Genomic DNA, 22,645 nt, shown 5'->3' with positions numbered 1-22,645 from the left:
CGCGCTTAAAAATCATGCATCGCGATATATATCGCGCGCGGTAATTGGCAAATCGACGTACGAGCGACGCAATTTCCTTTTTGCACGGAAACACGACGTCATTGTCCTGATACCAATCCCGATGGAAATCGGCAGCGATAAATCCGCTAAACTAGTCACCAGACATCCTATTTTCATCGAACTTCCAAGCTCTCTTTTTCAAGGCAAAAGTTCGATGCCAATATCTTCTCTTTTTTTTTTTTAATGGGGAGAACGCCTTCTTTTTCCTGCAACGTCCAATAACGTAATATTGAATGAAATATTGACAGCACATCGTACACTGGCATAGCATTCGCAAATAAATTAATTCCCGAGATCATCTACGTTGCATTGAATTTTTCTGGAGGAAATATATAGGAATTTATTTCGAAAGCGATAAAATATGTTACGAAAAATATGTTAAACGCATTAGTTCCGTGTGGTTTTACGCTAAACTCTCGCATCTCGGAAATCCATCGAGCATAGCTAACTCGACTTATCGACACCGTCGCGTTAATTACGACATTAAATCCAGGCTGCCTCTGCGAGATGTTGTAAAATCGCATACCTCCTCCGCTCGATCGGTTTCCTAGTGCCGCTTAGGCTTTGCCGGAGTGCTCGTAAATGATTAAACTAGGAGACTCTACATTATTTCGGCGATTAACGAACCAGCCGCCGCCAATTACGACTCGATCGTTCGACGGCGCATTAAGGAATCGCGCCGTCGAGTTTAACGCCCCCCCCCGTTAAAACGAACGAGGCTGGAACCGGGGAGATCCATTATTCCGGGGGCGAGCGAGGTGCCGAAATCCAGCGCGATGAAAAAAACGGTAATCCGCGCCGTGCCCAGAAACGTGAGCCGGAAACCGAGCGGAGACTTTGCCGACGGCTTTGCCGAGCCCGATCGTGCAATCGCAGCGTGGCCTGATCCCTGGACTCCTTCCTATTAATTCAGTTAGGGCCGTCGCGACGCTCGTGGGACGGGACATGGTGTACTGGCACTGAGGTAGAACCGCAGAAAATAATCCAGAGCCGTTCTCGTAACCGGTTTATCGAATTATATCGTGTCGTCGGATCAAGTAATGGAAGATATTCGATCCTCTTCGAAGTTCTGGGAAAATCTTTTGTACTCCGAAAGGCGCGCGAATAAGCGCGGATGAGATATTCGTATTCGCGTTGAATAATACGAGCGATTTAATTCGGAATATATAACTCGGATATCACGTGCAATTTTATGCCATTTATGTTAATTAGGCTCATTCGCGTTGATTATCCGGTTGTTAATAAATTATCTTCTGAAAATAATTTGTCTCTCTCTCTCTCTCTCTCTCTCTCTCTCTTTCTCTCTCTCTCTAAAACACTCGAGTTTCGTCTATGCATGATGACTAATGAGTTTAAGTTCCGAACTTTAGTGCATTCTGTATTGGGGTATTTCCTACGAAATGGAAATAAGTTCTGTTTTGGCTAAGCGGTTAAGTTGGCACGGCAGATAATTCTGCAATATTTTCCATAAACATCGGTCATCGATTCATCCTTCCAACGGGAATCACATTTGCATCTAATTAGTCCTGTCTGAGATGTTTCCATGGAGACGTCACCGTTCATCCATTTTCAACCATGAACACGCACTCATTGACTATAGATAGGTACATATTGATTGTCACATCAATAGCTTCTGTGATCATTCGGAATATCCAGCGATTGCCCATTGTTGCATCATTAGTCTACTCAGCCATCTAAGATGTCACGAATGTATCCGCTGTTCCAATATATCTTTAGTCATCATTAATCTAATTGAATATATATACATAATTTCGGCCATTTCTAATCAGAGTTCATCAACAATCAGTTTTTTAAAAGATTATTAATGCTACAACTCTCATTTATTAGCCAAAACTTGCTATTTTACATTGTGGAAAAAATTAAACAACAATGTGTTAATATGATTTTAACAAATTATTACAGATTTGTGTTTCAGATCTTTTTACGTATATATTTGCAATATGTATATTATTAAAATATCTGTTAAAAAATTAACAACGGAAGAGTTTTAAACAATAAGATAATAGATTATCCGGCAGGATTGGGTCTTTTTAATTTTTTCTTAGTTGAATTTATATATACAAACTCGGAACAATTCTAAACCGATTACCTCCCTTATTTCTCCATATGAAATTCTTAAAAAATTTTAATTGAAGGGACGTGTGGGGTTCCGAGCTGGCTCGTATTCGCCTTTCGGTTTCTAACTCGATACACCGTAATACTGTGCCTCTTTCTTGCTCCTTCCGACTTGCTCTTATCATACGCCCGGATTTCAAGCGGATATTTTTACGTTCGCGCACGATCATTGACGGCTCGAGATCGGCCTTGGAAAAATCGGTCTTTCTTGCCCACGCGTAACCGAAGATTTTCTTGGATCGAGCGAACTTACCTTACGCTTCCAGGCTGGAATGGAGGAAAGAAGGAGTAGGAGAAAGACACAAAAAATTTGATTATACACACGTGGTGTATATGTATATATATATATATATATATATATACATAAGGCCTCGCAAGCTCTGTAGTCGCTCGCGAACGTGAGAAACACGGCCTCACGTCGTGTCTCCCGTTGGTGAATCGAGAGACGCACTCTTAAGTCAAAAATCATTAATCTCGGCGAGAGATCGGGGAGGGAAAAAAGGGTAGGACGCGTGCCGCACACTACGAAGAATGTGAAACGACTTTCTCTCTCTCGAGTCTCTCCTAGTTTACGTTTCTCCTGCACGAAGTGAGGAAGAAATACACTTTGGGATACGCGCGAAATCATGTTGATGCGAAGGGAGAATAATTTGGATGACACAATATTTTATATTACTGGAAGAGATGTAGGAAAGATCGAGATCGTGGAAGATACGGAGATACGTGGAGATATCGTTTTAGTTTAAGGCTAAACCGCATTTTAGTTTATTGGATAAAAATATAAACGTTAGATAGAATCCCCTGCTCGATCACATGGATTTGCATAGAGTTCAGTAACAATTGAACTGATCAATCACGACTGACTGATCAAAGCTCTATCTATATCAAGGTTCGGTCTTGAACACAGGTCGCGATTAAGCGATCAACGTCCCGATTTCTCCGGACTTCATCGAGCGTTCGTCTCAAGATCGTTTCTCGTCTCTTTCAGCTCGTCGATCAAACCGCAAATGATCGAGCGATCTTCTTTGCCGTCGCCTTCGACATGTGACAAGGATTCCAGGAAGTGCGGATTACGATACTTACCGGAGAGCATCTCTTGGATTTCGAGAGAGGAAATGGCGCTTGGAAGGCGCGCTTTTTAAAGAAATTGCCGATGCGAGAGAGATGCTTCTCGAGCTCGAGCCTCGTACCATCGTGCGGATGGCACGACGGATTTAATGAATACACGTGCGATCGGTCGACCGACCGACCGACCGATCGATGGCCTCGTCCTCGCGGGAGGATTCGCCGTGCTGTCAATACAAAGTCGTCGCACCTGAGCATTACACGTACGCACCGCCATTACGCAATGCGGTCGGCGAGCAGCCGCTATCAGTAACCATGTAGCCACTAACGCCTACGAAAATGCTTCGAGTTCGACCGCAGACCGGATTGCAGGGAGACAATTAGCCGAACTGCTCTGAATCACGAGACGGGACGTGAACGAGCGATTTGCGATTCTATCCCTCTAAATTACAAGAGACAGCGGAACGACATAGGATCCGAGGGGGTGCGGAGGGACGGAGGGGATTGGGGGTGGTGATCTCTGAATTAAACTTCCAACTAACCCAAATTGTGCAGTATCAATAAGAACGACTTGTTGTATAATGCTCTCTAATCTGAGATTTTCGTCGCAACCGTCGCTCTCCTATCCTCCCATTTCCGACGAGTCAAGACGACTCCTATCCTCCTCTGGCTCGGCATTAATTTAATCGCGCTCTTGCGCAGGGATGAACGCGCATATTTGCAAAGTCGATCCGTCGGCAGAAATGTCGTCTGGGAAAGCGCGGAGTAAGCCGAACGAGCGAAGTGAAGCTCGCCTGCCAGCGCGATTTTCCACGTTTATCTATATTCGTACAGGCGCGTGGGAATCGATTATTCCGCGTCCCGATAACTTCGTCAGAAAAGAGAGAGAGAGAGAAAGAGAGAGAGAGAGAGACAGAGAGAGAGAGAGAGAGAGAGAGAGAGAAGAATAGGCCGCACCTCTGTTCTACCCTGAGTATTTCCAAGTACCGAATTACGAAGGCACGATTCACAATAGAAGAACTAACGAAGCGAATCTGAGAGCGAATAACGAGTCGACATGTCGAGAGACGATGTACAAGATGATAAAACGATAAGCTTAATACTCTTGAGAAGGGCTTAACGATTGACTCTTTTACTGGCTGATCAATTTAATTTTTCGAGGAATGAAGCGAATTTGCAATTTTGAGCTGTAATTTGTAGGGCAGTTTCACAGCGGGATTTCTCGATGCAAAATTATTTTACGTCATTAAAAAAAAAATCGTAATATCTCAAATTATCTCTGTTTCAAATAATATCATTACGACAGAATTTTATTTAACATTAAAGCTAAATCATGTCGGGCATCAGGATGGAATGTTGTTTGGTTGCCTGTGATTTAAAAGTTGGCGGATTTTGTATTTTATTGAATTTACGGTGGAATTTATTGCATCATTGTTACAGCGATGAAATTTCTATTCATATTTTCGACAGCATTGTCGGGGGATTTGTCAAGAATATCGCTTTATGGTCACATTGAATTTACATTAGTCGAGTTCACTCGGTAATGCACCGGCATATAATGCGCTCTGGGTAGGCAGCATAAGACCTGGGCTTTCAGAATTAGGATGCGCATTGACAGTGATCTATATTTGCTAATCAATATCCACTAATGAAGTTTACTAAATCACGTTTACCTTGTTGACGTTTCAACAAGGTAAAATATATGGAGAACGTTACAAAGCATATTACGTTACCTTCATTATTAATTACCATGAAATAAAAAAGACAAAAATATTATTAATTGATGGATGGCACAACTTGACTTTCCACTTTCGTCGATCAAATGTATTGCAAACACACAAATAAAATTTCATAAAATCAATTTGACAGCAAATTACCTGTCATTTTAATTATCGACTCTCGGGTGTATTGTCAAATAATTCGGCTCGTCAATGAAAGGGTTAATTCCCATGGGAAGATATATTCGCAAATATTACGTCGTAAATGTGACGATTTTTAAAAAAAATATTTTATTCCATCGTATTTCCGAGTCCAACTATTGCCAGTATCGATCAATGTGAGACTTCTACATACAGCGACATATCCGATATTTTGGAAACTTTCGATATCGTCCATTTTCGGTATACCATCGTTGAATCTCGAGATGCAATATCGTCGGTTTCCAGATACGTGATGGAAATTTGCATCGTTCGCTGTACGCTTTCTTCGAAAATAGATGAAACGCCCGAGCGATTCGCACAATACGGGTAACGCTGGGTTAATGAAGATACATGAGTTGTAAAATCGTACCGTTGCAAGTATGCACCACGATGACGACAAAAGTTTTCCTACTTCGCATTAAAATCGCTCGACGATAATATTCTAATTAGGAAGTTTCCCAACAGCCGCTAAATGGACAATTAATGGCGCGAAATATCGACGCTATAGCCGTAGCCTGCAATCGTTATACGCGCGGATACTGTAAAGTTTTAATTAAACGTTTCGTATTTTAACAGCAAAGCGCTCCGGAATATATAACTCACCCCAAAAGCCAATCGTACAGTTTTCGTTTTGAAAAAGTCCCAGTGGCGAGAACTTCATAATTTAGAGTGAAGGATAATTTGCCAGCTGTAGAAGTTCAAAGGATTTAATCCAGATATGTCAAATATAACGTGGTACGGGGGACTATTAATAAAAAGTGAAATCGTATTAATAAAAAGTACTTCTTAACGGATGAAATGCGACAGACATACAAGTTATCTTTTTCAAATACTTCTTTCAACACACTTCAACTTGAATATATTTTTCTATTCTTGTGCGAAATACTTTTGCGTAAAACTTCCCTTTGTAAATCGCGTATTATAGATCTTAATTCTAATTCAACAAGCTTTGCAATGAATTTGGGATAGACGTTTCTCTATAGCTAGGATGATGAGCGATAAAACTGAAAAACCAAATTTTCGTGTTCTCGCGACAGATAAAGGAAATCCTTGTTGAATCGCGCGGGAATTCTTTCGGGAACACGTTCGTTCGTCGAGTATTTCCCTTGAAACTTGTGGGGCGCGGGTTAAAAACAATTATGCGGCTGCACGTTGAGCGATTTTGAGGCGCCGTGGCGCTGAAAATTGCGGGCGGTCTTAAAAATACATCGCCGCCTCGTTCGGCGGCATAAAGAGCGCGGCCGTTAAAACCCGGGGGTATGTTTTCGAGATAAACATAACTTATGACGTGAACATGCTATGCAATATCGGATGCATCGAAAGGCGATGGGTTATATAGCGGCACGTATAGTAATATACAGTAACTGGCCTCGCACAATCGCTTTCGATGTAGCTGACGAGCCTTGTCTTCCTCGGCCGTTCGGCGCGGCGGCCCATGCACCGCTGCATAAATTTGCATGGTGCCAGAGCTGCACAAAGCAGACCTGGTTCGTCAGCTGCGTATCAGCTTTCCGTCCGGCGCTATTTTCTTGTCACCGTTATGGATTATCCCGTCGATTTAAGAGCCGAGAGTCGGAGAACTGCGCACCGCTCCGGGCACGGTCGAGACTGAAATTACCGAAGTTGTTACCTGCGGATCGATTTGACCAAATCGATTAACGCTAAGGGCGAACTAAACTGAATTTTCCTCGGAGTTATGTCGTAAAGGAGATCGGTGAAATGTGTGAAATAGTCACGGCGGAAATGTTCAACTTCGCCTCGTATAAAGAAACTTTTTATTGCTCCGTTAGAAATGATCAGCCCAATTATCAAACATGACTGTCAAAACATGACAGTAAAATTTTTAAGGGCGTTAAATTACAATTACCAGATACGAGTTTCAAACTGGATATACGCCGTATAAAGAATTAAAATTTAGTGCCAAAATATGAGATAAAAAAATGAGTAAAATCGATTGAATATTGAGAACATGATTCGTTACGCATTTATATGACCGTTAAATATTCAGACGCCGGAGAATGAATAAATAAGTGTAAAAAAAAAACGCATTTTATTTTTATGAGTAAAATGAACGCATTTAAATGTTCAACGCGATAATTATTAAAATATTTTTGCCGTCTTCATTTCTCGTTCATATTAAGACACAAGAAAAAATAAAATTTGGAAAATAAAAGAGTCTCTTAAGAAGCGCAAAAGTGGAGGTAATAATTTAGACGCCACTTACGTAAAATTGTAATTTCTTGGGTCGTCGCCACTGAAACGTTGTCTCACGACTTACTTGCGACATGGATTTCGACATGAATGCCGGCTTTCAAGAGCGTAATGAAATTCGTAGCGTTTACTCGTGCAATTGTACTTTGTACTCGTGCGATAATCAACAATCATCGATTAATGTTAAGGTAATAATTTACATTTCATGAAGCATCTCGCTAGAAACGTTTCGTGTTCATGGATTTTGTTCCGATCGCGCTCGATCAATTTATAAAGATATCGCTTTAAAACGAACGTTTACCGGCCGTATTTCACTTCACTTCCGGTATGCACTGTGAATTTTCGTCGTTTGAATTGGTGAAAGCGCGTTTTATCCGCAATGTCGAACACAGACGCGGACGAAAGCGCATTTACGAGACAACTGTGCGATTTCGCCGAAAAAAATCCCAACACGAGAAGGGATTCGATTGTTGGCTGTGTGCAGCTGGACGTCATATTTCGTGACTGGTGAACATTAATCGCGCGGGACAGCAGCCATAAAGAGAGCCGCGGAGTTATCCATCTGTCCATTTCGGAGCGGTTACAGAATGCCTCTCACGTGGCACGGACGGGCGATTCAAATGACGAAATCATCTATTCGACCAAGAACGATTGAGATTGTCCGAGACATCACTTTGATTTATTTCCGCTTGGAAAATTCGTCGTTACGGAGAATATTCCGGGGCGAAATTATCGTAAAAGAGCATTTTAAGCGAAAGACTTACATAAACAGAAATTTCATACCTCAGGCAAATATTACATAACATTCATTCAAACACGTTTTAGAAATAAAATGCTTCGAATTAAGAACGCTTAAATTAGAGATATTTTAGTAAAAAAAAAAAAAATTTTCATTTCGAATCCACGATATGTTCAGTTTTTTTTTTTAAATCACATATTTTATTATATTTTCTTGATTGACTAAGTGGAAAGTCAAAGTGGCTATCATATGGTGGCTATCATTGACATTGATAATCTTAGCAATTTTTAACACTTTTACATATTATCATAACACAATTTCTTGTTAGAAGTAACTTTATATAAGTGAACAGTAATTATTAAACCACACTAGCAAATACTTTATGCTAAATTGGCAATTTTATTCAAATAACACTATGCAAAGCAACTTGGCTTCTTATGAAAGGAAGGAAACTACTGTTCCTACGAAACACGATAGGAAAGGATGTTTAGTCGGCGGATTTCTAATCGTGATGACAATGCAAATCTTTTTTTCTGCTTTGATATGCCAAGATATCTATTGCCAGTTCCTCAAAGTTAAAGAATAATTGATTAAGTTGTGCTTTTTATGTTTATAAAGTTACAATAAAAGAAAATTATCTATTACAATAGAAGAAAACTATCTATCATATATTAACTTATTAAACAATAATAGAAAAAAATATATATATATATATATTTCCTATATATATTTTTTTCAGGTGAAAATCATTAAATTTGTTAAATAAAATTCGACTATCTTCAAGTATAAAAATAAAAAATTATAATAATTGCAACTAATATCAACGGTCACATATTTTCTCAGAAATTCTTCCAAATCTAGCTCTGTCGCAAATCGAAGGAATTGAATATGTGAAATCAAAGAGTTCCCTGAAACGTTCACTTCCCTGAAAAGTCCTCGTACTACTACGTCTCATTAATAAAGAATAACAAAAATAATTTCGATGTTCGAAAGATCGTTGAACTATCATTTTTTCCTCATTTTTCTCTCTCTCTCTTTCTCTTTCCCTACTATTCTTTCATGTATCGAAACGCATTTTCAATGCAATTGCATTGTATAATTTTGATGTCGATCATTGAAAGGAGTGGAACAACGGCGGGATAGTCGAATGGTTCTGAAAATGGGTGGAAAAGAGCATTTTGTGGAAAACGACATAGCGCCTAAACAAATTTGCGTTCAGTGCTGCTCTCGTGGGTATTTGTTTTAAGATGCATCGCACGGCGCATTTATCTTAACCATGGACTTTAATTAAACTTTCTTTCTCTCAAAGGAAAAAAGTACATAATAGGAACGTTTCCCCCTGGTATTCCATTATGTGTTGTACGTACATGTGCATGCATATGTATGCATGTATGTGTGTATGTGAGAATACTCTTTTTTCCTCTTCTTCTTCCTCTTGCCGAACAACAGAAGAGACCAGCTTCTGGAAATCGATCGGTTTTTCTCGCATCGCGCATCGCATCGGACGTTTGTTGCTGCTTGTTGCTCTACTTGCTGTCGCCTAACTCTAATCAGGCCGAAGTGCGTTTAATCATTCCTTTTTTTCTTTCTTTCTTTCTTTTTTTTTTTTTTTTTTTTTTTTTTATTAAAACTGGAAATATGATACAAAAGGAGATGGGAAAACATCAGCTAGAATTAAATCGAGTTAATCTGATTGAGAGTGAACTAAAGTTAAAATTAAGAAGGTAAAAGTGTCATTTCCAACTTATTTCGGACTCTCACTTATTCGCGATAATCTAGGACGCTACGTGCAGTCTACGGCAACGCGATTAAATGTAAAAAAAAGCGCTTTAATTCAACTTATGCGTTGAGAGTGCTTTGCATCGTATACTAGAAATATGCGCTGCCGTTCGACACAAATGAAATCCCTAAAAGAATTAATTTCGTGATCTCGACGGTTTCTATCATTCATATCGTGATTCGATTATTCTGATATTTTCTTTTAACGAGGCAAGTTAATTATTGTTACGCTATCGGATCATCAGGATTATACGTTTCGTCACTATCTAATAGCGAGATTTATACAAGTGTTGTAAAAAATTAATTTCATTTTTAAATTTGAAAGTATCAAATAAAATTTATAATATATCACAATATAATTGGCTACTATCACAGTATATTAGCTATTCAAGCTTTTATACATCACAGAATGACTTTTATAAGTTAAAAGAAACACAGTAACATAACATAACATACGATTAATTCCATCGAATTTGAGACGTTTGGCGATTTTTTAGGCGGTTAGCACCCTGTTTGTCGAGGGAGGGATACTAAACAGGTTTGTATGTATAGGTAAACATTTGTGTAGGACACTTAGACGGAAAACATAATGCAGCAATATGTATAAGTGGTTCTACACAAAAAAAAAAGATCTCAAAGTCTAGAATATTGTAAAAGAAGAAATCGGAAAACAAATGTATTATACATGGATATTGCGTGGAAATAAACCATTCGGGATACGTCGCAGGAACCAAACGAACTAACTTCGGCAAGAATCAAAGATGTGAGTGTCTTTGAGATGATCGCGCATTTTACGTGACAGAAAAATTGGCCGAATCTTCGTTTAACTTCGCTCGTAATTGCAAAAATTTAACTTAACGTTTTTTGCAAAAATTAACTTTACGATGACTTTGCATGCTACAGTGATGTGGGGATTTTTGGGATTATAGAATTTAATTCGTCATCTATTTTAACCCGCGCTGACGTCGGAACATAATTCGTCTCGTTTGCTCGGATTTTATTTCTGACATTCACATCTTTACTGCTTGCTATCGCAACATAACGATCACCATCGATGCAAGTATAAAAAGAAAATTGTACATAAAAGTCCTAGGGAGCTTGTCCCGTATTGTCGTCCACGAATGAGCGTGCTGGCTGTGCGCGTAACTGTTGAACGAACAGATCGTTTTCCGGCAGCATTTTGTCAGTACATTCACGTTTGATATTACTTCAATTTTATGACGCTCCCAAATGATCAATTTAAAAGTATAATTGCGATAGTCTTAATATTACGATACGCAGTCAATCCGCTTATGCCTGAAAGGAGCTTTTTCCAACGGAAGAAGAACGTTCCGGAATCTCACGATAAAGTAACATCATCTGTTCTCTATATTAAGCTCCGTTCAGAACGGTCCATTTAAAATAACGATTGCAACGCTTTAAATTTCCCGCTTGTGCATGCCCGTTCTCTTTAGGAGAAAAATAGGAGAAACGTCTCCAAGAGGAAGCGCAATCGTCTTTCTCGCGGCTTCGAATCGTCGACTAGGTATTATTTTCTTTCTTATTAAAATTTGGATATAAAAACGTTTCAACATTTAAACGGAGAATTCAATTGGGCGAGTTTAATGCGCAAGAAAAGCTCGAACGAAGATCGGACGTTCTTCGTTCGGACGAGAGAAGGCGGCGGATCTGTACCGCTAAAATGCGATAAACCGACGTTGGGATTTGGAAGCTTTTAGCGCTGATCCACGTGATCCTTCGCGACATTCTCTCCGCTCTCTGCACTAGCGCGACTTACACGCGCGACATACTCCGGCGAATCGCCGTGACAGGAAGCTGTTTCCTTCGCGAGATACGAGATGCCTGAGAAGCAGCGTCCCGTTCCGTCCCGTCCCGGAAAATAAAATAGAATCGCGGCTCGTAAATTGCGGAACTTTAACAATCTCGCCGACAAATCATCTCGCAAAGCAACAACGGGGAGGGAGGGATCGACGGATTGGTCACCTCGGATTTGGCACTCGGCTGCCGACGCGCGTTTTAAGAGACTGCCTTTGTCCGAAGTGCAGAGATAACGCGCGATTACGCGAAATTAAGTGTCAAGCTGAACCGAGAAGAAATTAGGGATGGAATGCGGGATAAGTCCGCGGGGGAAGCGGGAGAACGAAGGAAGCCGTCGAGAGAGACTCTCGGGAAACGTATAATCCTGATTCCCACGATGGTCTTTTATTTCTCGATTTCGCTCCCGACTCCGAGCTTGAACAGCCTGTCGGTGCGATAGGTCGCCCGAACACGCCAGCTCTTTCGAGAAGCAATCGAGTTGCCCTTTTTGTTGCGTTGCCTGGCTCGCGAACTTGTCTTCGAGCGCTCATTACTCGAACGATAGGACCGATCCACTTGTCATTCTAGACTACCTTTGTAATCCGTCGTCTTCGTTTTTCCACCTTACTGTGTGGTTACTTCGTCGAGGTTTTCTAGGAATTGCGCAAAAAAAAAAACAGGCAAAGGTACATTTACAGAGCGCGCCGTTATATCACCTTTAAATTGCAATTAATTAAAGGTTTAAGTGAAACCTTTGTAGAATGTTGATTTCGAGTTATTAACGATTCACTTATTTCGAATCGAGCATCTCCTTCATGGCAAATGGAAGAGTAATTTAACAATCTGTATATTCATTCTGCCTGACATTTGTATATAATTGATGATATTCCAACGCTAGTAATATATATTGTCAATATGCGTAATGGTTAAATAAATAGCTATCGTCAGATGATATATCGCGGCGCGCCCTTCGCGTTTCACGGATATATATATACACATACGAATGTATGTACAGACACTGTAAAAACACGCTTGCCAGATGCGAGTTACCGTTGGTTGACAATCATAGGTACCTATTAAAGGGACAGCGTCCGAAGTCGTCGGCATGCTTTCTGCCACGAGGTTCAGGAAAACTGTCAGCGACAGCAGAATGGTCACTCCTGAACAGGTCCAAAAAATTAAACATCAACACTGCGTTACAACGCGCGGGCTTAACGTGCTACCTTCGGATCTAGGGCTCCTAGATTTTAGATCTTAGAGTTCATTAGAGTTCATTTCGCTAACGCCCAAAGCGAGATAAGATCGCACAGATTCTTTTGATTTCTCTGAGTGACAACAGATCAGCTTGAATCACGTCGCGTCCGAGGACCGATTCGGTTCTTCGGACTTCCGAGTTTCCCTTGCCGAGAATTTCCTGAGTTCGTTGTAAATTCTGACTCGCACTCGCGTATCGTGATTACGATATCTGTCGATTGGCAGTATTGATTTGCGAGTACCAGCTCAAACTGGAATGCGACAAGGACTTTGTAAAATTTCTGTGAAACCTTTACAACATTTCCGAACATGAAGAAATACGTAATACGAACGATAAGATTCTCTCATTTCACTTGTACTAATTTTTCTAACTATTTTTTCGATGCTCGAATGTTGTGATTATTTGGAGAATAATGTAGCGCGAATGAATCGATACTCATACATCAATTTCTAGCAGAAACGCGACGAGAGAAAAGCGAGAACTCGAATGCGACAATAGAAAACGAATGATTTGCGGATAAACCAGAACCTCACCGGTTACAAACGTGATATTAATGACGACGAAGGAATGTCGGGAATGATCTGATAGAATCCGCGCGATGGCCGCGCGAATTATGCGACTCTGTGCAAACATTCAGAGAAGACATGTCCGTGAGCTCGCTCGCATGATTAAGTGCGGACAACCGCGAACAATCGAATCCCCATGTATCCCATGTGGACTCTACTCGCCCCCGGCAGGATTCCCAAGGATAGGATTAGCTCGCAAAGTTCGGAACGTGTAACAGACGGGATGCGCGGCGCCGCGGCGAGGAACCGCAACCGTTAGGCGACTTTGGCGTATCTTTGGCCTAAGTCGCCCGGCAACTCCGTTACTGCGTAACAGCCTTCGAAGTGACCAGCAAAATTCAATAATCTTACTGCTCCTCTCCAGAATCGGGAACTTCTGCGAGCGATCGACAACCCTCGTCCGTGTGAAACGAACTGTCCGACCGCAACTGATTGAATCGGGCGAGCTACGAATTGTCATATGAATTCGTCGGGAAATTGAATAATTCGATTAAGAACTCAGTATCATAAACGAATGCTAATTGAAGAGTTATTACTCTGTGCAGGGAATGGCGCGGAAACAGAGGTACAGATGTAATATTTGTAACGGACAGCTATTTGCGCTTTTACGAAATAATGAAGCTTTTCAGCGATTCGTATATTAATTTGATGAGACACACGATATTATTATCACACAAAGAATTAAAGGAAATGTAAATGGCATGTGAGTTTTACAGACAACTTTTACTTTACGATATGTCAAGATTGAAAATTCTTTAAATTATGAATTGTGAAAAAATTAACTTTTTCTTTAATTTTTTTTTTTTAAATTAGTTATTATTTAATTTTGTTATTTGACTATTGTAGATTATAGTTAGATATATAAAATATAACAAGGTATTGTGTGTTTCGTTAATAACCTACCTGTCCCGTTCATTTTAATAATAGTAAGTACAAAATCACGTAACTTCCTTTGAATGAAACCAACAAACAGTAATGTCGCGAGTTAACTCACCAAGTTTGGAGCATTACGATGGCTCTTGAAAGCGCGAGAAGACTTGACAATGAGTCATTAAGCTTGATGTATGTATACGTAGTTAAGTCACATGAAACTCCACCGTGAAACGTAGTGGACTCACTGCTAGTCAATGTCGCTATTAAATCGTCGCTCGCAAATCAGAAAATATATGAAATATCCGCCGGGATGCTTCGGGAACGAATCTCGCGATCTCGTCAATCGGTAAAGTTAATTAAAAACGCGTGCATACATCTGAGTTATGGGCAATCGTCGGATGAAATAAATTTATGTCAAATTTAATTACAGGCGTTATCGTAAACGTCAATTTTGTTTGATTAGTAAAAAACGTTAATCCTAAAATTAATAAAAAATAAATACAAGTAAATATTCGTTAAAGTTCTGTTCAATTGTTATAAAACCTCAAAATTTATTAAAAATCTTGTAAAGCTGCCACCAAATTCGGACAATATTTTCAAATTACGTAAACTGTAGAAATTCTTTTTAATGACATCTCTCCTTCTTTGAATTTTTTACTTGCGCTTTAATTCGTTTAATGGTTCATTTAAGTGAGGTACGACCGTATTTCAATGAGATCGACGGGTGTAAACCGCGACAAGGTGCGTTCGCGGTGGGTGGCAAACCGCCAATAACATCCGGGGGTTGTCGGTCAGTGGGGGAAGGTGCGGAGCTTGAGGAAGGCTGACCAATTAGTTCCTTGCTATTAGACTCGAGCGTTCATTGGAATATTGGAACGCGTGCGCGATCGATACTTTTTCGAAACTACGAGAGACTTGTTTGAAAAACACACACGAGCTTTCGTGACACATGATTATTATTTAAAGATAGCAAATATAGAGATTGATGATAGTAATTATCATATATAAAAAGATTGATTTTCATATATTCAAGTAAGAGAAAATTTCCTATAAATGCTTGTTTCATAATTTTTTTTAATACTATGCCAATTGTTATCTTATGATTAAAAAATATTTAAGAAAAATATTCAATCCTAATTCCACAAATTTTATTTTATTGCAAATCTATTCGTTGCAGATATTTAATAGTTTTTGATTATCCAGCTTTCCAAGATTTTTCTTATTAAAATATTAAATTGTTTTTATTAACGCAAAATAAACGATTCTTAATTTTACCAACTGATTTATTTCCTTTAAATATGCCAACAAAATTTTGTTACAAATTTTGCAAATTACAGCTGACACATATTTATGCAAATTGTATGTCATGTTTGCTTATACATAGAAAAGTTTATTTATGTGCATACTGAGAAAACAAGACTATGTGCCAAGATTCTTCTATATATTGATAAGAAAAATATCGACGGTGATAAATTTCTGACATGATGAGTTAAAGTAGATTCAAGCATTTTGTAGCTAACTCTGCACCATCATCTTTTACAGCCGTTCTTTTTGTTCGTGTAGTATATCACTGCTTTTGCATAAACACAAAAAATATATAGGGAAGAAATGTATAAGGAACAGTCAATGTAAATTTTCCTAACGCGTTGAAAGAAATATCAGCGTGATATATTTTGATTGAATCGTCAATTTTCCAAGCATTCACATGTTTCCCACACTGGATTTTCAGAACAAGTACAATATTTGTTTTCTTGTCCAACGTTTGTTTTCTAGTTAATTATTATGTGAATAGCTTCGGAAATTTGTCGTACTAATAAGTTTGCAATTTACGTTTTAAATCAGAATAAATTACAGAGGACGCGACTTTTCGGACTTTTCACTACCATTTCATTTAAAGTTGATTCTCCACTTGAGTCTTTCGCATATGTAGCAAGTGTTATAAGCACCGCGGGAATCGCGCAACAGTCTTAATAGAATTTCACTCCTTGTGAAACGGTGCACGAAACGCTCACCTGTTCTCAAGATGCCTTTGGGGAATGTTAGGCATCCTCTCGGCGTTCATTCTTACCATCGCTATTCGATATCGCAGGTAGACTTGCCTTACGTACTTTAGAATTACTTATAAATTTTCGCGACTGCACACACACACACACACACACACACACACACACACACACACACACACACACACACACACACACACACACACACACACACACACACACACACACACACACACACACACACACACACACACACACACACACACACACTGCATATTTTATTTATACATATTTTTAGTGTGCATATTTTTAATTTATTATATAATTTATTATATAATTACTTGTATTGCATCACATTTGTATATATATTTCTGCATATATTTTATTTGTACATAGACTTTTGTTATATGCATTTTATTATCCAATATTTCTCAATGTTTTTTTTAAAATTTTGTAAAAGAAAATTTAAAACATATATTATAAAGTATAATATGGCATATAATATGGCATGTGGGCGTAATTTTCTTTCCTTTTCTCTTATACTTAATTCTTATATCTATGTACATTCCGTTATATTCTTATGTCTATGTAAAAGACGTCACGTTTGTTGGCAAGAGAATGAGGCAAAACGGCTACACGGGCACCCACGTCGCGCCCTTTGTCATGATAATGTTCAATCAAACACAGCCCTTAACGAGGGCGGGTTAACAGCGCAACGCACGCATTTCTCTCGCATTTATCCGGTTAATGAAATTCGCGAGCGGCCGCAGCGTACCTCCTTTTTGGAATTTATAGCGGCGTGATGTTATGTAAATTTCGCGCGCTTATTTTTCATAAGCATAATCAAGCGTAGTTGGTGCGATATTGTTGTCAGGAGGACCCAGATTTCAGGGCATCCTGAAGTGATCGCGTAATTTCCACAACCCCGCTTTCTAATTGACAGTCCGATGGATCAATTTTCCTAAAATGCTGCAAAGATTTCAACTGCTATGTTTTATTATATGTTTTAAACTTAATAAATTATTAAATTACGCCAACGTTTAATTATATATTTTTGCATATATTTTAGCTTCTTTTTTATGAGTCGAATATTGCGGGAAGATTCATGTAGATTTACGTGCGAGAAATCATTATCATTATTCGGAAATTCGGTAATGACTCCAGGGTGTATCGACGTTCTCGAGATAAATGTAACGTGACCCACCGAAAGTTCCAAAGTCCCTAATCCTCGTGCGATCCTGGCGAAGGAAAGTTCTGTCAGACGTTAGAGCGGGTCCACGAAAGATATCCTGGACTTTGCCAATGATTAATTATGGGATGGAAGAGATAGATGTCCAGAAGCAGGAAAATGTGGTTTAGGCAAAGAGGAATGGAACTTTTTGATAAATCGAATGTACACGATAAAAATTTTCTCTCTGTAAAAGGTCACTCGAAGCGCATATTATATAAAGTATATATTACAAAGTTCATTTTACAAAATCCGACAAATATTTACAAAGTCATTTAAAAATTTTTTTCAAGAAACAATGTGAATATATATTAACGTTAAATTTATCTGATTCACGTTACAATATGGTAACTTAATATGGTAATATGGTAACTTCTTATTAACCAAACATTGGCGACCAAATAATAAGAGGGAGTGATAAAATTTTTCCCTCCAGCTAAGAAAATGATCCTGTAATTTCATTTTCATATTCCCGTTCATTTTACCGTCTCGCGAGAACTTTCGATAAGAGAGGAACGACATTCTTGCGTCTTAAGTGACAGCAATGTCTTACTTGGGTTTTAAAGCGCGCCCAACTGAACGTCAAAAGAAACGAATGACGTGAAGCAACAATGGCGAAAGGATCGTCGAAGACAAAAGGAAATCCGAAGACAAGGCGGGAAACAATGGGACAGAGGTGAGGAAATGAAGAGAGTGCTACGAAAAGATACCGCAAGAGTTTCGGCTGCTCTGTCGCAAAACCCGTCAGTAGATTGCACCCCTGCCGGTCTCTCCCGTTATAAGTCCCGTCTTTGCGACACCGGGATTTACTTCACTGGTTTCATAAAGCGACGCTTGACAGCTGTGGTTGAAATTGCCACAGATTTTCCAAGTAAAAATTTTGTAACTGGGTCGCGGACGCGCGTTGACGCCTTATTGGTGCCTCTCAAATGGTATAATATTGTCCACCGCGTTACGCGTGAGCTTTTACGCCAAGTATTATTACACTGTTATTATATTTGACGGTATTTTCTGTGGAATACTTGAAATTAATCGTTTATTGCGTTACCGACAACACGTCGATAGAATATAGAAGAATTCATAATGTGTTAAAGAAACGAATAACACGTTAATCTCCTTGAGAAATTCAGGTGAATTATTTCCATTGGAGTTAAAATTAAATCGCGCAATATGCTTGAGCTTTTACGCATGATATTATCGCATTGCGTTGTGAAAGGCAACTATAATCACGATAATTTTCAAGACACACTCGCTTGTTTAACTCCCGAGGTACGTCGTTCGTACGAATTAGACTCTTGGGATGTTAAGAATACCACAGAATATCTCATATCGCGAAGTAAGTTTGAGGAAATCTATATACATCCCTCATGGGAATCGAGAAGTGCAAAATGAAGTAAAGATAGCAGATTAGAATAATTTTAGAAAATTTGAATGAAGAAAATGAGAATTTTTGCTCAATTAAACTTAATGTTTCGTATAAAGCCAATTTTTATCATGCATTTTCAGAACAATTAAAAAAAACTAAAGAACGTTTGTGAAAAGCGCGTGAAAATGTTGTTAAATTTAAATTTGCTCATATTTTGTTAAGTGTGATAATTTGGAGAATAGCAAGAAAAATATGTTTTAATTAAAATTTATTTGAAAAGATGTTTTGCTTTGTGTCGACGAGAAATTTTGCATTAACGAAGCAATTATTTTGAAACGTCAGGACGCGCTTAAAATTAACGTTGTAGCGATAAGAGCATGTATCAAAAAAGTTTGGAAATGCCAGTCGGCATTGAAGAAGTTATTCGTTTACTCTAATGACACCGTCACCGGAAATTGCGTTGGCGCGCACGTGAAGATAATCCCCGCAGGATTAACGATAGCGGCTGCGTAGCGTAAAAGTTATCCGCATCTTCTTTCTCGCTCACGACTTCTCATCTGGCGCAGCGTAAGGAAACTTCACGAAAGAGTGCGACAGTACGTCGGTAGAATTTTTAATAAAAACCGCAAGTGCTATCGAATTCGCCTAGAAAGGTCGATGCCAAGTTAGAAGCCGTTCCCTGACATCATACGGTGAACCTTGATGGGCCATTATTAAATAAAAAAAAAAGCAAAAAGAAGCAAAAAGCAAAAAGCATAACACCAGAACTCTAGATTGAAACCGGCCTGTAATTATTAACTCGTTTAATTTTTACAATATCAGCGCAACCAGCGTGTTTGTGTAAAAACCGTTCTGAAACTCTGAGATTTAATTTCAACTTGATGAATGGTAGTCCGTTTTCGATAACAAAAGTATCCAATCGATTAATTTAATTAAGTTACGCAGCTCGTGTCGAACTTTGTGCAAATATATCGGTTTTAATTATCATTGAAATTGGCATCAAGAAATGGAATATATATATATATATATATATATATATATATATATATATATATTGTTAATGCTTAGCGAATGATTAAGGATTAAGCAACGCTCGCACAATGGATGCACACGGCATGGACGTGAACGCATTTCGTTGTTGCAATACCCACAAACCACCCTATGAAGTATGACACGTGATAATGAGGTACCTTGCATACAGCCGTGTTGCAATGCCAGGCTTTACTGTAACTTGCCATAGTCGACAACGTCAAGCACAAATTGCACGCACCGAATGCACGCCGAGCACTTGCGTTATGGCATTTATTTAGTATGATTGTTAGGTCGCGTGGTATATTAAGGATAATAATTGGCAGTACGTCAAAGATACATTCGCATCCATTTGGATGTACAAATTAGAAATTATGAGAAAATAAAAGAAAAGAAAAAAAAAAGAGAAATAGCGCGGTAGAAAAGGACGGGACGATATACGATAAAAGAGCAGAGATTTATCTCCCGGGTAGATAAATATAAATTTCTCTGGGATTATGGTTTGTCTATGTTTTCATCTTTCGCGCGCGTCCGATATCTCTATAGATCGCGAAAGATGAAAACACGCAATGCGTTATCTATATTCGCGGTGCACATCTTTATTTTTTTATGTATTTTTGTAGAGTAGATGGTCGCGTTCGCACGCTTCTTGTCTCTTCCATCGACAGATTAATTGGATCGCTTGTTTTTTTTTCCATCTTGCCGAAAAATTACAAAGTGTTACATAATAATATTGTCAGTTTTTAACACGTCAACGACGCTCGTTATGGTGCATCTCGTTCGTACATTCGTGTTTTTATGATGTCGAATTGCATACGTGAAAAAGATAATAAGTATTCGAACATGTATTTGCTTCGAAACGTTCAATTTTAATGTAATGCTTTAATGGAAAGATTTGTAAATTCGTCGTGTATGTTTTTGTGCATTGAGTTTTTCCATAGAAAATACTCTACGCCTTATCATTTGTTGAGTGAAAGAATAATTTTTTTCATATTTAATATTAGATATTTTTATAATTACTTAGACACATATACACGTTAATTTTACTTTTAATTCATGAAAATTTTTATAGAAATAACTCTGTAAAATTTAGATAAGCGGTGAGATTTCGTTATTTAATTTCACAAAAAGCATTCTACTTTTCCAAGAAGTATTTTACTTTCCATATTCGCTTATAGTTCAGGTAATATTAATGCCTCGACATTTTAGTTAAAGGGAAATCTACTCCAAGTTGGCCAAAGAATTAATTAAGGTTAATGGTTTTGGAACATCTTGTGTAATCCACATCTCGATCGAACATCTCAGGGGAAGACTCGGAAGTTTCAAATTTCTCTTCCTGCTTCATAATTGAATTTATGATGTAATTTAATCGAAACTCATCGATGTCACAATAAAGCCAAATGTAATAGCCAATAAATATCTCGATCTTGAATTAACATTTATGGAATAATATCGATTCAGCATTTGCTATTCTCTGAGAGTTGCAATGTCAAGACAAAATATTTTTACGAATTGCGTTTTACGAGTTACCGAAATAATGCACGACGTAAAGAGTACACTATGTTCGTCCACAACTCCATAACACCATAACATTTGTCGAGAACAACCTCACGGGAGAGGGAAAGGAAGGGGACATTGATGACGCCACGAATTGACGTCGACATCGATTTCTGGATTCTCATTTTCCTAAAGCATTATAGAAATTTAATTCTTGCGAGCGACGAACAAGAAAGCCATTTTTCAAATCAATCATGGTTATGCCAAAGTGAGACTGGCAATATTTCTTTAAATATATGATATAATGTAGAAAAAATAATACATGCCAATCATTTCCTCGTGTGATGATATATCGTGTATGATAATTAAATTGCACACAGAAAGGACACTTCTGCTAGCAAATTTAAACATTCCAAGTACAGATCTAAAAATAATTTTATAGGCCCTTAAAAATTATGGCGTTAAAATTAGTTGCTGAAAGATTAAACATTTTTGCGGTATTATTATTATTATGTTTAAGCGTTCTATATAGTAATTTCGACGATCCAATAAAATCATTTTCAAATTTATGTTTATCAAGCCAAATTTGTGGATTTGCGAACAAAATTGTTCACTCTAAATTATCTTTACTGAATCTTCGTTCTAAGTTATCTTTACGTGATTCCATGGTTTTTTATAGCAGACAATTTTGAGATCTTCGAGGAAAAATTAATGGAAAAATATAGCATCCCCCTGCACAGAGATATCGCCCAGAAATTGCCGCAGCTTCCGGAACTTCTCTTAAATATGACAAATGGGAGAACGACCCGAGGAACTCGACACAAATTTCGCAATGGATCCATCATAATTACAGAAGTGTACTTCCGACTAATGCCGCGTGAAAAATAATAAAAGGCTCCTGCCGAAATGGGAACGATGGGAAGCATCAGCGATAAGCGAGGAAGTATCAAGAGCGTATTGAGAATTGACAATTCGAACTGCAGAGTCACTAGGAAAGTCACGTACGCCGACGAGTGAGTATACATACAGATAGGTAAAGTATATATATATATATATATATATATATATATATATATATATATATATACTCCACACATTGTGAAACTAGTTTACAATCGGAGT

General features: G+C 38.4%; 1 protein-coding gene across 6 annotated transcripts in view; it reads right to left on the bottom strand.

Moving 5' to 3' along the window:
• Window positions 1-22,645, bottom strand: part of nAChRalpha6 (nicotinic acetylcholine receptor alpha6) — a 223,437-nt gene that overhangs the window by 62,410 nt on the left and 138,382 nt on the right. For 4 of the 6 annotated variants that reach the window (XM_089074103.1, XM_089074098.1, XM_089074099.1 and 1 more), the window contains exon 9: window positions 12,780-12,866. The exons of the other annotated variants lie outside the window; for them this stretch is intronic. In XM_089074103.1, the coding sequence (XP_088930229.1) occupies window positions 12,780-12,866 (87 nt within the window). The remainder of the gene's footprint in view (window positions 1-12,779; window positions 12,867-22,645) is intronic. 6 annotated transcript variants of the gene reach the window in all.

The sequence above is a fragment of the Pogonomyrmex barbatus genome, unplaced genomic scaffold (genome assembly GCF_055798465.1).
Source record: "Pogonomyrmex barbatus isolate J1 unplaced genomic scaffold, ASM5579846v1 scaffold16, whole genome shotgun sequence".
Lineage (NCBI taxonomy): Eukaryota > Metazoa > Arthropoda > Insecta > Hymenoptera > Formicidae > Pogonomyrmex > Pogonomyrmex barbatus.
Note: the sequence above shows the minus strand (reverse complement) of the source record. Positions and strands in the feature narration are given on the sequence as shown.